Raw genomic sequence first — 17,583 nt, 5'->3', positions numbered from 1 at the left:
CTGTGATTTCTCTTATAGCTATCTGAGGAGCCCTGAGGTCTGGGTAAGAGCTGGCCCCTACCGGCTTTGCGTCTGCTGCCCCAGGCTGCCTGGCTGGGTTGTGCTGTGCTGTGCCAAGTCTTTGCACCTCCTCTTGCTGGGTGCTGGTTGCAGTAGGGGCAGCGGGCTTTTCAGCTCAGCAGGTCTCGGGGCTGAACACAGAGCCCGCTGTCCCTGCACCCAGCTGCTTTGTGCCCGCTTCACTGCTGCAGTCTCCTTGGGTTATTCCAGCTCCTTGTTCTTTACCCTCCTACCACCAGACTACGCTGTGTGTGCCGAGTCCCCTCCATAGTGCTGCTCCTTTCCCTCTTGCCCAAGGATGCAAGGACCATGCACTGGGCTCCTTGCAGCCCCTTTTAAGGTACGTGGAGGTGAGTTGACCTACCCTCCCTCAGTGTCAGCCCTGCAATCTGCAGAGCCCCAGCCCGGACACAAGCTGCAGGCATGAGCTCGGGGTAGCAGTGAGCCTCTCCACCTGTGTGGGAGCCAGCTCGCCTCCCTGCCTGTGGCCTGAGGATTGGTGCTGTTGCCCTGGTCCCCGGGCCATTTTGGGGACAGGTGGAAGCAGAGCGCAGTGGTACTTGGCTGTCTCCGATGTGGTACACACTGTAATATACAGTTAGGCTTAACCATTTAATGCCGTGATGCTGATGCCTCCCCACTGCAAGGCTTTAACTCCACCAGCCCCACTATGACCTTTTAGATCTGAGGCTTATGAGTTTTTATCTGCTCTCCCACCTTTTTCTCACATAAGAGCAAGAGAGCAGAGCAATACAGTAATAAATGTTGTGTGGGTGTTTGGACCTGAATTCATTGCCTCCTCTGCTCACCACATCCTTCTATCAGCACAGTAATACTGATACAGTGGTGACGTCAACCACCATTTATCACTGTGTATTCCAATACACTACAGCTCTTGGTCGTGTACAAGTAGGCTTTACTCTTACTCAGTGCTGATAGATCCACCTGCTTTCCAGCTCTTGCACATGCAGTGTCTGCAGTCGCAGTAATGATTTAGCCAGGCCAGCCATGGAAGTGTTGGAAGGCTGAAATGGACAGCTGAAAGGACGGGGCAAGGTAATGTCCATGTTTCCACCAATTTTCCCTGCCGCCAGTTTGTTACTGCTTGATATCTGTGACTTCACTGCAAATCTTCCCTGTAGCTGAAGTGGCCCTTGTGCCCCTGCTGTCCTTGCTGTTGGCCTCTATTGGACAGCTAGAGAATCCTTCTGTCTCCCTGTTGCTTTAGCTTTGTGATTAGCGGGCAGTGTACATTGATGATGAATTTTTTTCAAGAAGAAAGCTTGGTTTTGCATGCAACTGATGGACTGAGAGGCTTCTACTCTTTTTTGCTTGGGTATAGCTATGACATTTATTTTCTCATGCTTGGAAATACCAGAATATTTTTGTAATTATTTTACTTAAACTGAGTTCTTAATTAGGCTTTTTTTTTTTTGTGGAAGTTTTGTAAGTGCATACATTTCCTGGAGACACTTCAAATTGTGAGCTTAGACTGCATCCATCTTTGGCAGCTTATAGCACCACATTTCCAGATCCTTAACAAAAATAATCTTCGTAAATGTCTGTGTCTGTATTGGTCCTATTTCCTATTCTCTGGTATATTAAAACCTTGTAGCATCATTTACGTGTGCACTATATGAATGGCTAAACAACTTTATTACTGTGCTCTCACACGCTGATCCCTAGGATACTACAGAGTTTGCAGCAATGGTGCTTAGCAGCTGTACAGTGCTTGACATTTTATGAGCTAAGTAACTGGGTTTCACAGATGCATGAAGCTGTCTCAGAGTCTCCATTTCACAGACAGAGAAATTGAAATGAGGTGGTAGAAAGGACTTTCCTAATATCAGACAGAGAATAAGTTCCTGTCTCTGGTCATTGCCTGCTGCCATTCTTCCCTCCAGGTGAACACTCACATGAGCAGGGTGCTGACAGATGGAAGCAAATGGGAAGGGTGTAACAAATGGAGGGAGGTAGGAAAGGTGGGGGTCTTAATCATAGACTGGGATTGAAGCTTGCAGAGGGCCTAACCGGAGGAAGCTTCAGAACAGGGGCTGCTATACATCTCTGTGAAGCCACGAGGTCTTCCAGCCATCAAAGACCACAGAGACGCTGCTGCAGAGCTGCATCTTTCCCAGCTCTTCTGCACACACATCCATGTCTTGTCATCACAACCTGGAGCACAGCCAGGAGGTCAGACACACATAGCGCTGACACTTTATGGTGCTCTCAGAGGTTAGCAGTCCTTCCCCACCACACTGAGGTAGGAGGACTGTGTAAGAAGTGAAGGAGATAAATGTTGGACTAATCTGTGGGCACTGGCAAGTGGAGTGAGTCAAGGGTAAGATGGGACAGTGGAGTCCCAAGCGAGGAAGTACTGTCTCCTTGCTTCATCTGTGTTAGCAGATCCTACTGCTTTTCTGTCTTATTTTTGCTACTGTGCTCTTATTCAGGAAGCTTCCTTCTAGATTACAACCTTGTATGCTAACCTCTCCCCAGTGTGTAATGGCAGCCTCTGATATCTCCCCAGGATATCTTCCCGATGAGCTACTTGGGCTTGTCACTTTGACTTTTTCCTGTTCAGTCCTTCCTGTCCCATTGGACTGATGGTACTACCCTCTGAGCAGAGGAAGGAAAATAGGGAAGGCACTCGAAAGAAACCACAGTCCAGTAGCTAAAAGTAGCAAAGACTTCCCTCGCATTGCTCTGTCCATTTAGGCAGGAATGGGGGTAAAAGGAGGGAGCTACAGAAATGAACATGAAATGAACATGAAATGAACATGAACATGAAACATTGGGGGCACTGCCAGTTGGATTCTGAAACAAGCAGTGGGTCTGCAGAGCTCTCTGAGGGCCCAGCCCTTCCTTCTTCTGCTGAAGAGACAGCGAGTTGCCTTTCTTGGCCTTACAGGGTGGCCAAGACTGTGGAGCGTGACAGTCACAAAGTGACGCTGAGATGGGCTTCTGCAGCAGGGCGTAGTACAAGATGGTACCCGTCCGTCCCGCGGCCCAGAGCCTGTGCTGGGTTACACTCAGTGAGAGGGCATGAAAGCCTGAGGAAGAGCAGCAGCAGCCCTGGAGCCTGTGCGCTCTCTCGGGGTGGGAACAGGCCCGTTTGGGCAGGTTGTTGGCATCCTAAGCTGGGGGACCCCTGAATATTCTGAGCCCAGCAGCAATAGGTTCTAGGTATTTCACAGGGAGAAGGATGATTTAAAAAGGCAGCGGACCATTGCATGTATCCTGTCTCTAGGGCTAGTGACCTCTAGGCCCCAGTGGCCAGTTCAATCAGCACAGCTCTTCTACTAAATGTGCTGCAAGGAACAGGGCCCCCAGTGCTAGGAAGTCACAAGCAGATGCTGCATCAGCATCAGGAGGCTGCCCATCTTGAGGGCATCTGTCTTCACGGTGCAGCCAGTCTTAGCATGAAGTTGGGTGAGGAGGTTTCAGGTGGCAGGATAACAGGGTGCCTTCCTCAAAGGAATCAGAATTTGGAGAAGAGCAGTGGAAGGGTGAGTGGGAGCGCAACGTGGAGTTAGGCAGCGGGCTGTGTCTTAGTAATCGGGGGCTGCACCACGAGAAGTAGTGGTAATGACAATAGTTATTATACAGAGAAAACTTGGACAACTGGGACTAGAGGGGTGAAGAAAAGGTGTTTCCTCAAGGAAATGTATGATGCAGAAAGAAGGGCTGGAGCATGGGGAAAGAGTTTCTGTCCTGCCACTTGCAGCAGGCGAGGGAGACTAGCAGGGTGCCTGGTGCTCCTTGCTGAGCTGGAGCATGTGCTTCATCTGCAGGATATGTTTGGCAGGAAAGGAGGGGCAGCAGCAGCGTGGCAGCTCCCACCGCAGGGCTGGGGTGCTGCAGCCATGAGCTGTTTGTGGCACCTCCTGAGTGAGCCTTGCTGATGTCATCTGGACCCTGCGGTGCCTGGAGAGCGAGGCTCACGTGGGGCCGCAGGGGCTTTTCGGTGGCTGCTAAATTTATTTTGCTTTCATTATTTGAGTAAACCTGGGAAATTTTTAAACACCACAAATGTTCCCCAAGTGAGGGAGGCCTCACTGGCATTCTCTCTGCTGAGTGACTGTCTGGGTGTTTGCTGCTGGTGGTGGGGGAGGCACAGGCACCCCAGCACCTGGGTCCTGTGCCCGGGTCAGGGCAACCTCCGGTATCCATACAGGCCGGGGGATGAAGGGATAGAGAGCAGCCCTGTGGAGAAGGACTTGAGGGTACTGGTGGATGAAAAGCTGGACATGAGCTGACAATGTGCGCTCGCGGCCCAGAAAGCCAACCGTATCCTGGGCTGCATCAAAAGAAGCACGGCCAGCAGTCAAGGGAGGGGATTCTGCCCCTCTACTCCGCTCTGGTGAGACTCCCCTGGGGCACTGCATCCAGCTCTGGGGCCCTCAACACAGGAAAGACGTGGTCCTGTTGGAGCGGGTCCAGAGGAGGCCACAAAAGTGATCAGGGGGCTGGAACACCTCTGCTGTGAGGACAGGCTGAGAGAGTTGGGGTTGTTCAGCCTGGAGGAGAGAAGGCTCTGGGGAGACCTTATTGTGGCCGTCAGTACTTAAAGGGGGCTTATAAGAAAGATGGGGACAGACTTTTTAGTAGGGCCTGTTGTGATAGGACAAGGGGTAATGGTTTTAAGCTAAAAGAGGGTAGATTCAGACTAGATATAAGGAAGACATTTTTTACATTGAGGGTGGTGAAATTTTTTACATTGAGGGTGGTGAAACACTGGAACAGGTTGCCCAGAGAGGTGGTAGATGCCCCATCCCTGGAGGCTGGATGGGGCTCTGAGCAACCTGATCTAGTTGAAGATGTCCCTTCTCATTGCACGGGGGTTGGACTAGGTGACCTTTAAAAGTCCCTTCCAACCCAAATGATTCTACTATTCTATTACCTGCACCAGGCCCTGCCAGGAGCTCTGGGTATCTTTTGGTGGCTGCAGCTTGCTGCCCAGTCTTCACCCATATCACTGTCACAGGTGCCTCTGTGCAATCTAGTGCAAGGGGTTTGGCAGAGCCCTGGGGCTCTGCAGAGACACTCCTGTGTGTCCGGTCACTGACAATGTTGCTGCTCTGTGGCATGGCATCCTTGCAACTTGCTGCCAACAGAAGTATGTCCCCAAAATAATACAGGTTGCTTCTCCAAAGTCTTGTCCCCAGGCAGCCTAGCCCATTTCAGAATAGCTTGAGAAAACAGTGCTGAAATCCGTACTCTGCAGGGAACTAATTTTAAGTCTTTCTGTGCACATCTGTGTGTTTCTGTAAATGTTAAATACTGTGAAAACACAGCCTTAACGTGTTATGTGGCTTGAGGGCCTCGTCTTGGAGCAGGGGCTGTGGGCTGAGCAGTCATTTGTATGGGATGCTGTTTCCTCATATTGTTGTAGACATCCTGCTGTCCTCTTCCCTGAAGACTTTCCTGTAGGGTCTCTTCGCCAAACTGCATCGCGACCGCCTTCCCTTGAAGTGAGTGCTGCACATCATTCTCTTCTGTGCTACATGGGAGGCTGTTATTTTTTTGTCTGGTCTGCCTTCCTGGAGTCCCTTAACTAGATATTCCATGGGTAGGCCAAATCAATGAGTTCTCACAAGCCTTGCTCATACAGACCCACAGTGACATTCAGACGCTATTTGACTCATTCACTGTACAGATGTTTAAGCCACAGCAATATCACTTCTCCTAGTTGAAAGCCATTTCTAGTTGCAGGAAACCGATGAAGAAAAAATGCGTTAGCACTTAACCCAAGTGCCTTCCTGTTGCATGGATAGAGTGAGGCTGCAGTCACTTTGCTGCTTTCTCTGTGCACATTCTGCTGGCAAGGAGCAGAGATTTCACTGACCTGGTTTATGGCCACTTGGCAGGGCTGTCGGTTGTCCCCCCTTCAGCCCATGGAGTAGATACATACAGGAGAGCTGAGATGACTTGCCTAAATTAGGCACTTTACTTTTAGACATTTAAATGAAAGCAAGATTAATTCCCCCTCAACCTTCAACACATGAGTAGATGGCTGAGCTGAACTTTTAATTGGTTGTTTGGGTTTGTTTGTTTGTTTATTTTTTTTCCCAGGATATCCAGTCAGAACCAATATGAGGAACAAACTGTGGCTCCAGAGTATTTCCTTCTTCCTTTTATTCAAGTACAGTAAGTTCCCAGATATCTCTTCCGGGCTGTACACCCACAGGATTTATCTTGGTGGCCGTTGACGCAGGCTCTGCTGAGATGTGCGTGGCACAAGGTTGCCATGGGACAGGAACCACAAGATAGGGTACCAGGGGAGAGGGTTCCATGGGATAATGAGTTATGGAAGAGGCTCCAGGGGCGGTGGAGGACAGACACAAGAAGGTACACAGCTGGGCAGAGCTCAGCCAGACTGCATGCCACTCCAGGGAGCAGCACCAGTGGGGAGCGTGCAGCGGTAGTGCCTGCCCTGCATTGAAATGTCTCCTTTTGACATTAGGGTAGGATTCTCCCCCTCCCCCCAAAAAAACCCCACCTTTGCCATAGGAAAGGTTCTGGTGGCCAAGACCAGGATATCCCCAGGGCTTACGGCTGCTGTTGGCAGGCCAGCTGGGGACAGTGGAGTGAACCTCCCCTGGTCTGAGCCCCTTTGCTCAGGACTGCACTGTGCAGACAGTCACTGCCCCTTTCTTGCCCGTTCCTAACCACCGTGCAAGCTTCAGCTGACTCAGAGCTGACTTTCTGAACAGGTCAGCTGGACAGAAAAAGGCAGCGACAACAGTGTCTGCAGGGAACAGGTGCAAGTTTAGCATTTTACATGCTGCTTCTAGGCAGAGCATTGGACCTGCTCCAAACCTAAATTAGCAGAAAAGATGAATTCAGAGTTCTATCTTCCTGCCATACAGGACCATTGCAATGTCTGGTCTGACTTTTGTGTAACACAAGGCAGGGAATTACCCTGTATTAATTTCAGTTTGGACCAAACTAGATCTTACTGTTAAAAGTATTTGATTTTTTGTTTCTGAAGCTGCCAAGGATGGACAACTCATCCTAGATCTAACTGGGTTTAGGACACTTAATTATTCCCTTCCCAGTAAAAAGCTGTCCTCTTCTTAATTTTGTTAAGAGATTTTTGCTCAGAGATATGCTCGCAGCTTACCAGCTACCTAGGAATAGTAGTCCATTTGACCGATTAACATAATAGCATAGAAGAAAGCTAATTACTTATTAATACTTGCCACCCTATCTAAAGGAAAGCAAGGGGTTTATAAGCCTGTTTTTGTAGGAGAGTAAAGTTAGGCTAAGGGAAAAAAAGTATGTTGTTCAGGACTCTGGAGCAAACAGTGCTTGTACCCGGGCCCTCAGAAGAGCCTACTGAGGGCTCAAAATGAAAAGTTAAAACTTAATGAAAATTTTAGAACAAAATTCTGAAGTCAGTATGAAATGAAAAAGTCAAAATGAAACAAAGTGACAACCACATAATTTGAATCACTTACAGTTTAATAAAGCATATGTACACCCTTGGGGCCAGGCTGTCACAAGCATCCCCAAATTTCTTCTGTCGCTATCCTGACTTTTTCGGGGGGGTCTTGTACACAACTGAGTGCTGCCCAGAGCTTGCGCAGGGAGAGCAGCGTGTGCTCTGATGCAGCGGGACTAGGAAGAAACTTCTGTGATGAGTGAAGTCAGTGGGAAAAGTAGGACTTTGTTTTCCTTTGAACTTACTCTGGCCCAGGATTAGGCTGCACCCTCCGCTGGACATGCCTGCTGTGCATTGTGACTGTAAATGCAGAGACAACTTGTTTGTGAGGACCGTCATTTGATCTGGAGGGTGGAACACACCTTTCTGGTCCATCAGTGCACACATTGCCTGCATTCCATGTTGATTGTTCTCTGCATACAGCATTCTCTTTAACTGTAAAATCAGGCATTGTGGTTGTTGAGCATATCACGTAGGCCTGCTTTCATCTTATGCAAACAGCTCTTCTGAACACAAAGCACGTTCAACAAAGGGAAGGTAGGAAGCAGGGAGTGCAGCTTCTCTAACCAGGCAAGCAGCAGAATGACAAAGGGAGGTGAACTTGCAACCTGGTTAGCATCAGAGGATTTGGGTGCCTGATGGCTGTGAAGTAACATGTTCCCATCAGGCTGGGGGCAGTCCCTGATGGTAGGGGAGGACCCATGCTTGATTTAAGCACGGATGTAACAACCTTGAGGTCTTCCCCTAGACGATGACAATTTTATTCCCATGAAAACGGGGTAGTACTGTACATGTAAGAGATGAATAGTCACTGCAGTAGGCATGGTTTGCACCAGCATGGCATGCTGCATCTCCTGCAAGCCTTTCCTCACTCAGTTATTCCTCATGTAGTAGCGGTGGCTCTTGTCAGCCCCAGGTGCTGTCAGGAGAGGACTCACCAATGCAGACATTTCTCACTGTACTGCCATCTTCCCTGCCTTGAAATCCAGGGAGATAACGTAAGTGTGTTATGCATAGAACAACAGTGCTTTTGTACAGCACGGATCAGATACTGATACATGAGCAGAGCTCCTCCAGAACAATTAGAAGAGCGTAAATGCTGCTTTGTGACCACTTTCAAATTAGCTAATTTTCTTAATGGCCAGCATAAATTCTACAATTGCCTCTCAAGTTCTCTTTAGAAGTCTGTTTCAGTTTAAGTGATTAATAAATTGTGCCTATTGGTTCAGTATCAGAATGATTTATGGAAATTATAGTAACTACAAATTTGCAATCTTTTTTTGCCAAAATTCCATGAAAAGCATATTCCGAGCCTCTGGAGCTGGACATGAAAAGTATTGATGCTGCAGATATCAAGCTGTAGCAAATAGTAAGCAGAGAGAATGGTAAAGAAAGGATTACTAAAATACCACTCTTTTTAAATGTGCAAAGTGCTGTGTAGATGTCATAAAATGAAAACTAGACTAGCAAAGAACAGTACTCAATTTAGGAAGTGGTATCATTAAAATGTTTGAATATGCTATGGTTTCTGATTGGGTAATCATGCCTCTCTTATGTGCTACATAAGCTAGGACTCTTGCAGAAATAATATGTGACTCTGCTGTAGTGACTGTATAAGAGGGGACAGAGATAAGTTTGAAAATTCAGTCACAATTTGGGCATTTCCTGGTCTTTTGGCATGCTGTTTGCTGCCATAGCATTTTTAATAGATTTTTGTTTGACGCTTCTCTTGCTGTCAGTGACTTGCCTCCCTGTAGAGGTGGAACACATCTTATGCTCCAAGACTGAAGACTTTCAGGGGGGCTGGCACAGAGTGGTCTGTTCCCTTCAGATTTAGTGGGAGACCTGAGGATGTGTATGTTGATATAAAGTTCCACTTGCTTCATCATGAAAATTGATATTGTGTCTTCTCTTTCCAAACCTACAGCTACGTGTTGCGAAAACCTCACTTGTTTTGTGGACTATGTACAGACCCTGTCCTGTATCCTGAGAAGTGACTTGGGTGCCGGTTCATATAACCTCACTGCAACATGGTACGTCCTAGTAGGATGAGCAAAGTGCAGTCAGCAGGAGCTTCTAACATGGCCGTAGCACAGGGGTGTCCTTCTGTCCTCTTTGTCAGGTAGAATTCTTGTTCTTGCTGCCGTGCTGGTTTTTACTTGGTACTTCACACTCCAGTTATCAGCTGGCTTCTCCCCTAGCAAAGGATCCCTGGTTCCTGTGTCCGCTGACTGCACTGCTTGCCACTGACTGCTACACTGACTCTGGCTTCCTTGGCATTGCTTCTCTCCTGCCCTGGGAATACCTTGCCCTTTGCTGCTGTTAACAATGGACTTTCACTCGTGTGCTGGCAGGGCTCACGCAGCTTGTCCAAGCCCCGTACGGCTGCTGTTCTGCCCCAGCAAGGAAGTGGGTGTAGTGCTGGGCTGTGCAGCCCTGGGGAGCACCTTTCCTTTCCACAAACACTTCAGCATCACTTTCCTACTTCTCTCAAAGATGCTAAGCTGAGCAAATAGAAGGAAAAAAAAAATCTGTCAAAGATAAATTTTTATTTGAACACGTTGCCTCTCTTTTTCTTATTAATTTCTCTGCCTGGTGGTTCAGCAACAGATTAGTCCAACTACAGCATGTGGCAGATGTGGACTTGTTTGTTTGTTTTGGTGTTTTTAGGGTTCCCGAGGAAGATCCAGAAAATACTGTGGCTGCCTGCAGTCTCCTGCAATTGTCCAGAAACACCAGTCACACACAGTACGTGTGCACTGTGGACATGACTGAACTCCTGGCAGATTTCAAAGTCCAGGTGGATGTTACAGAGGTAGCTGATAGGCAGCGTGTGATTTCCAAAGGCTTTTATATGGCAGAGAACAGTAAGTACAAAAATGGTGGATTTGATAAATACTATCCGACCTTATGTCTATCCGCTAGGATAGTCTGGGCAAGGAGTGAGTGTGGCAGCCAGCGGTGGGGGGCTATGTTTGGTGTGCACTCATCTACACAGATCACTGTGCTCCTATTGTTGCTATTGTAAGCTACAGAAACATTTATGCTTGAGGCTGAGCTTAGAGCTGGCTTGGCCCCAGCCGTTCCATGGGGAAATTCCTTTTCCCCATGAAGCTGTAGGTGATGAATTTCCACTTTAGACCAGTCTCATACCCAGACTATGCAAGTGTTGGTTCTCGGCTAGAATCTAAAGGGCAGGAGGAATTGCTTTAATTGCAAATGCCACAAATGTCCTCACAGGAGTCCCAGGAGGCTCTTGCAGTGGACACCTGAACCAACATAACATTATTGTGGGTGGCACAAGGTGTCCCAGACACAATGGAGGTGGCGCTTGCCCTTTCTGGAGCAATTCCTAACCGTCTCTTCTGCACGACAGGAAGACTGGTGTCTTCCGGGTTGTGCAGCAAACTGTGAAGAAAAGGGGTGGTTAGCCAGGCAGACAGGTACCATGCAGGCATATGAAAAGGATTTTTCTACTCAGATTCTTCTGAAATTAAACTTTACATGAGAAGCGTCATCTTTTTGACAAATGCCATAACATTTCAGGAAAGCCCCTTGCCCCCACTGACAGACTATAGAGTGGGTAGCGGTGCTTTGCATGTCTCCTAGATGTCCCTGTACAGAGGCATCATAGCTCAGTGACGGACCCTGCAGACTGCTGCTGGAGTTTATGCATTACTGCTTTTCGATATCTGAAAACACCCCGCAGGGGATACAAAAGCTTGCCTTTTAGGCACTTATGACACAGGGAGTTTCACTGGGTTTATGCAGTGTCCGCTAGCCTCAGCTTTTCCTGTCTCTGATGTCTCTGTTACAGTGAGGGGTATTTCCCCAACTGTGCAAGTGACCATGACTACACGGAGTCCTCCTATGTCATGAGAAGAACAAGGTGCTCTTTACATCTCCCAGGAGGTATTAGCCCCATGTGCTACCTTCTCCTGCTCCTTAGGTGATGAGGAGGTTCCAAGACAGGCAGAAGGCGTATTCAGAGAAATGTGGGCCTGACTTCACTATGCTGCTGAGCTGTGAGGTTCTGCGCATGGCTCAGGACTGCTCCACCTGAGAGGCAGGAATGTTGTGGATGTTGTCCTGTCTAGGAGAGCCCACCCCTGCCAGGGCAGTTTTGCTCCCTACTAACTCTGCATTGCTGGTACCATGCTGGGCCACCTCTTGTCTGCAGTAATGTTATGAAGGGTAACACCATCCTCTCTTCCAGTCAAACCACAGCCTCCGTTCAATCTGACCGCTGTGTTCTCAGAGGGTTACAATATTTCTTGGGAAACCATCTACCAGAACTCTCCTTTCTACTTTTTGAATGAGGAGCTGGAATATCAGCTGCGTTATAAGAGAAGGATGGACACCTGGGAGGTAAGTGAGATGTCAGTTTACCATCAAGTAGGATGTACCAGCAAAAAGGAGGCCAGCACAACCAGGACAGGAGTGCTGGTGTGGAAGAAAGGTTTTCATAGTTTAGAAAAGTTGTCTCTTTGCTTGCCTGGACTGACAACAGGCAAAACTGAAAAAAGAATCAAGAAGCAGAAGCTGTTTGAGAAGTACTAGATCCTATGGGGAGGGCTGATAGTTCATTTGCTTCTCATGCTGTCCTGCATGGAAGGATCCCCCCAGGCCCCATGCAGGTACTGACCAGCCAGAGCACGGCCTTGCAGAAACAACATGAAAGCAGAGGAGATTACTTTGCAGGGCTCCTCACTGTGCAGCAGTGAGGGTAAGGTGGGAGCAGTCACTCCAGCCCTGAGTGTTTTGGTGTTTAATCATTCACAGACTCAGAAGACTAAAGCTGTCCATGAAGATAAACGGACACTGGTGATCCTGCCGTGGGAACTCCAGGCGAACACTGAGTATGAGTTCCAAGTGAGAGCCAGACCTCGAGAAGATACTGGCTACCATGGATTTTGGAGTGAATGGAGTCCTCTGCTGTTGTTGAAAACCAGCCCTGCCGGTACATGCTACCAGCTCTCCTTGTCCTTCCAGTTGGTGCAATGTCAGAGGATGCTTCCAGAACTCTAATCAAATCTATTTAATTACAACAAATTCTAAATAGTCCAGTAAAGACAGGCATGTTTGGCTTGCTACTGAGTATGTGAACCCCAGGCCTGGGCTGATATGTGCTGTCTGTATTGACCTTCTCGCTGTGCTGCAAAGCCCACCTTACAGCATGGCCCATGGGAGGAGGGTTTGGTGGGGTTAGCTGTAGGTTTGGGTGCCACAGCAGGAGTGCAGCCTCTAGCTTCCTTTCCAGTTGCAAATCTCCAGGGTCCTGCTTGCAGCTTTCAGAAATGGGGGAGATCTAGTAGAGGTGCCTCCACTACTGGGGCTTAGTATTGCCTTCAGCTGAGGGGAGAGGGGAGCCTGCTCTCAGGGCTAAGTTCTGTGTCTGGACTCTGATGTTTGGTCTTGCTGGGCATGGGTGTTTTCGTTCTGTAGCCAACGCTCCCACTCCACAGGGACTGCACAGTACCTTATGCACAGAAGTACACCAGGGCTTGTCATGGTGGAACAGAGGCTATGAAAATAGGGAGTCTCTGTTCAAATAGAGCAGGGCAGGATGTCTGGGGTCAATGTCAGCAGCGTGTGCTGAGCTTCCCTGCTCTCACTGATCTGCAGCTCGAACTGAAGTATTACATGGTCCTGTGGCAGCAAGGTCAGGCTCCATTTGCTAAGGGTTATCCGAGTTCTGGGTCTCAAAGGCTCCTTTCCATCACAGGCGGAGAGCAGCCAACAAGCACTCATCTAGTCAACACCTTTTCTTCACATGTCTCTGGCCAGCTGCACTCTCTTTTCACTTCATGGATCATCTGTAGAGGTGTCCCTAAACCGGGAGTCAGAAACACCAGGGGTCTTTGTAGCAGGGAGCTGTCCTGCCCCAAGCGTGTTGGCTGTCAGTCTGTGGTGCGGCCAGGCCATAGAGCAGCTGATACACTGCTCCTTTCATTGATGCAGTCTGCTCTGAGCATCCTCCTTCAGACCTCATGTCTGGGGTGCTGGGCCCCAAGGTGACAGCCTCAGTGTCCCTAAGAGGAAGTCTGGGGTAGAAATTGAGGATGTCTCCTCACCATCCCATGCTTATTGACCAGGGTAGAAATGCAAGGTGAGCCTGAATGACCCTGTCTCTTTCTCCAGCAGTGACACAGACAGGAGGCATGGGATGGCTGCTGCTGTTTGGTGTTGTCGTGGCAATCGCTGCCTCAATCACAACCTTTCTGGCCAAACAGCGGAGGTAAGAATGCTTCAGGAAGCTGGAGTAAATGCTCCTATTCTGTCTTGCTAAAGATGGGGTGTTCACATGCAGCCTTCCTTGCATCTTGTGTATCCATGCACAGACACAGCTGTGGGCCCGTGAGGGCCAGCAAAGTATGGTCTCCAGCGGGTGTACTGCCAAGAGTGCCTTGCTTTTCTCTGGGACTCTGCGGCCATTCAGCTGGCTGGGACAAGACAATGGCACATGGGGACTGCGCAGGGGCCACTCAGCCTCCTGAGCTGTTCTCCTGGTCCTGCCTGTGCTCTGCAGCTGCCTGGTGGGAGCAGTAGCCAGGGCAGGCCTGCCCCGTTCCAAAGCAGACACAGGCCCCTCAACGCTGGCTGGGGGCCTCTTTCCTTTTTTGAGGGTCACGTCCCCTTTCAGAGGGATGGGGTGCACGCGGCCGCAGAGGAGGGCGCTGGGCTGGTGCAGCAACAGGGCTGGCACAGCCCACAGCCACAGAAAAAGTGCACAGCGCAGAGTCCTGGCCTGCAGGTGCAGACCACGAGCCAGCCCAGCCTGAGGGGAAAATGCATTTCCAGCACTTGGTGCTTTTCCAGGAAGGAAAAAATTGGAACCTCTTTCCTTAGCGTGAATATTGTGTGCGTAAGTCCTGAGGGCTGAGGCCCCATCTCCTGTGAGGCTCACAAGAAAGGCCATTAGATGGCTCTGACAGCACAAGACATCCTTGGATTCTCAGCCACTTGCTAACTTGTGAGGCTGGGCAGGTGATTTCAGCTGCTTGAATTGGATCTGGAGATGCCTTGCTCTGTATCTGTAATGTGTGCTTAACCCCAAAGCCTTTCTCTTTTCTCTTCCAGCTTGTGGAAGAAGATGGCTTGCATCCCAGACCCTGCTCCCTTTTTCAAACCTCTTTACCTGGTGCATAATGGAGATTTCAAGGTATAAATGGGCTACGCAAGTGAGCGGAGCACATGACAAAGTTAAACTAAAAGGCCCGTCATGCTATCCTGGGAAAGGGATTCTCATTAGGGCAGTGGGAGGGGGAATCTATCTCAAGGGAATGCCAAACGGCTCCAAATATAAGGACCAGAGCTCTCCAGTGTCTATTCTGTGCCACGAAGGCCTTTATGTCACGTCTGTGCTGCTTATTTCCTGTAGGTGCTGTCTCAGTGCATGGGCTGAGCTCATATGTGATCTGTGAAGCCTGGGAACCTGAAGGGAGTGGACAAAGGGATACCAGGACAGTAACTGGGATTTTTCCAAAGCTCCAGTCCCATGCTGCCATCAAGGCCATGGAGCAGACTTCATTGTAGAGCCAGATCTCCCACTCCAGCCTCTGCAGTGGCACGAGCCCAACGTTAAGCTTTGTAGTTCTCTCTGAAGAGTCACTCGTACAGACAATAGCTATGCATATCATCCTGGAAAGATGGCTAGAGCTTTGGGGGCAAATAACTCCTGTACGATAGTACAGTGCAGCTGCCTCCTTATGAAGGAAGTGTCTTTGAGTAACTTTGCCTAGCCCTCCTAAATGCTCTTCTCATTTAACACCAGCCAAACTTGCTCATGTGACAAAATGGTTTGCAGAGACTGCAGAGTTTGCTGGAGTTCTCAGGATACAAAAGTAAAAGAGCATTGAGCATCCATAAATAATGGTTTTATTAAGCTGAAGAGCAACTCGTAATGCCGTTATCAAACCGTATAAGTGCTGGCATGTGAGTGCAGACATCACTGCCTCCTTCTGAACAAGTTCCTGTTGTTACAGCAGCACTGATCAGAGACACTTCAGTGTCTGCTTTTTGTTTCCGCTTTTTCTTAGACCCTCTGGGAGAGGGACACCAGCTGGGCCCTAATGATCTTCATGTACTTTCCCACTGCTGTATGGCTGATGTTTGCAATTAGGTTAAGCAAGTAGTCTTGGATGGGTGCCATTCAAACTGAAGCCTGCAGTGACTGTCTTGCTTCCTTCCTGCCTTCCTCTTTCAGCCCTATTATGGCTTCCCATCTCTGCACCAGAGGGGTACTTGCATCCTCTTGTGAGGCAGGTGGCACTGGTTGCTCTCAGGGAAAGGAACCAGGACCAGGTGGACTCAGTGTGGGAATTCCTGAGAGTCGCGGGCTAGCCCTCACAGTGGAAGTGAAAGCACCCTGCATGCCAAGAGCCATGCTCCTCTCAGCGTGAAGCCATGGGGTTCTCTGTTCTGTGGGAATGGCATTCTTGCTAGTTTCTAGTTAGGCAGTTCAGTGCTGCTGGGAAGGGAATGAGCTTCAGTTGCTAAAGCTGAGTTACTACTTAATAAATTTGCAGTGGTTGCCTACACAGCCACAGCCCAAGATGCTCAGGCAGGGGGTGTCAAGAGGATGTGGTGACATCACTAATATGTGAACAGACTCGTCATTTTCGGCTGGCAAGAAACCAGTTGATATGAGAGACATTCAACTGCATCCTGCCTGTGTCAAAGCAAGTGGTTAGGTTATGTCTGTGAATAATGATCAGCAAATTACAATAGTAACGCTCTGCAGACAACAGTCCTGGACTGGGTAGGAAGTAGTGAAAATGTGGGAGGAAAAGTTAAGACATAAAAAGAGAAGGGAAAGCAGAGGAACATTGTTTACTCTTGTGTGTACATGGGTCCTTAGATTCACGTTGGGTGGGAATTTGCAAAGAACTGTCAAGAGGCAATAGGAAATATTCTGCCTGCTCAATTCTAAGAAAGGGATTTCATGCTGTTTCTTCAAATAGCCTTTTGCACCTTAGGTGCCTTTCTGTCCATTACAGCTTTAATAATAAGGTCTTTGTAGCTTAGGTTAAAAATAAATTAAAATAGACTTGGTGCTTCCTGCTGTAATCAAGAATTTTCCATGCTCTGTGTCAGAGGGTAATAAGCTGTGTCAAGCTGTTCTCTTCCCAAATGCTTTGCTCATGTCTAGTTAGGTTGAGTGCAGTTTGGGACAGGAGGCTGCTACAATTAAGGCAGTTTGATAGCTGTGGCAACACCCAGCTCTCATGCAGCACTCTGTCAGAAGCCTTCACAGTGTTTATGAAGCTTAGCATTGTTACCTGTTTTATACACAGCAGAAGGCGGTGCACTTAGAAGAGCCTTGACACAGCTCAGCCATTAAGCAAGCGTCAGCCAGGGAGCAGAACCGGGTCTTGAGTCTGTGCTGTGCCCAGCCTCTGGACTGCAGAATCCTCTAGCAGGACTCACTGGCATTCATGAGTGGCACATGCCTAAAGTTTGCTATGATCTGAGTGTCTGATTCAGTGACTTCTTCAAAAAGAACAGAAACTCTTACTTTGTTCTTAGATCAGAGACACCAAGAGGTGCCTTTACTCCCAGATGTGACTGAATGCAAGGGGCTCGCGATCTAGAGATAATGCATGGCACAGGGCAGAATGTAATACTAATGGTGATACAGAAGGGCAAGATTCAATGTGTGGCACTCTCTAATCACCTGAGAAAGTGTTATCTGCAGCAGGCGGTGGCTACAGCTCTTTGAGGTCCCCATCCCCTGCCTACCCTTGCTTCCTTCTTGTCACTGTGAGAGAAAAGTCTGGTCTGGGGCATGGTTGCATACAGAAGATCAGGAGAAGCCTTGCCCTGACCCCCTTCCCAGGGAACTGAGGTGAGGGAAGTGACAGAGCAGGCCTATGTGTGTGTTGGGTGCAGATGCAGCACATAACGGGAGAAGCTGACCATCCTTCTTGAGAGAAGCAGTGTCCAGGACGAGGGCAGGGGAGACTTGGTGGCTTGGGAGGGGACCTCTGGCTGATGCACAAAGGAATGCTGCTATGGGCAGTGGCATTCTTTGCAGCATAGAGAAAACTGCAAAGCCATGCAAACCTCTCAGAGCT

At 48.8% G+C, this 17,583-nt stretch overlaps 1 protein-coding gene across 9 annotated transcripts in view; it reads left to right on the top strand.

Moving 5' to 3' along the window:
• IL21R (interleukin 21 receptor) overlaps positions 1-17,583 on the top strand; it is a 28,656-nt gene that overhangs the window by 9,486 nt on the left and 1,587 nt on the right. For 3 of the 9 annotated variants that reach the window (XM_075515295.1, XM_075515302.1, XM_075515299.1), the window contains 7 exons: positions 6,136-6,210; positions 9,435-9,540; positions 10,178-10,374; positions 11,724-11,875; positions 12,290-12,467; positions 13,649-13,745; positions 14,588-14,669. In XM_075515295.1, coding sequence (XP_075371410.1) covers positions 6,136-6,210; positions 9,435-9,540; positions 10,178-10,374; positions 11,724-11,875; positions 12,290-12,467; positions 13,649-13,745; positions 14,588-14,669 — 887 coding nt within the window. Of the gene's footprint in view, positions 1-299; positions 411-1,016; positions 1,117-5,455; positions 5,535-6,135; positions 6,211-9,434; positions 9,541-10,177; positions 10,375-11,723; positions 11,876-12,289; positions 12,468-13,648; positions 13,746-14,587; positions 14,670-17,583 lie in introns of all 9 variants that reach the window. The other 6 variants (XM_075515297.1, XM_075515298.1, XM_075515304.1 and 3 more) reach the window with 5 other exon arrangements.

This window comes from Mycteria americana, chromosome 12 (assembly GCF_035582795.1).
Source record: "Mycteria americana isolate JAX WOST 10 ecotype Jacksonville Zoo and Gardens chromosome 12, USCA_MyAme_1.0, whole genome shotgun sequence".
Classification (NCBI taxonomy): Eukaryota; Metazoa; Chordata; class Aves; order Ciconiiformes; family Ciconiidae; genus Mycteria; species Mycteria americana.
This window is presented reverse-complemented; position numbering and strand designations above follow the sequence as displayed.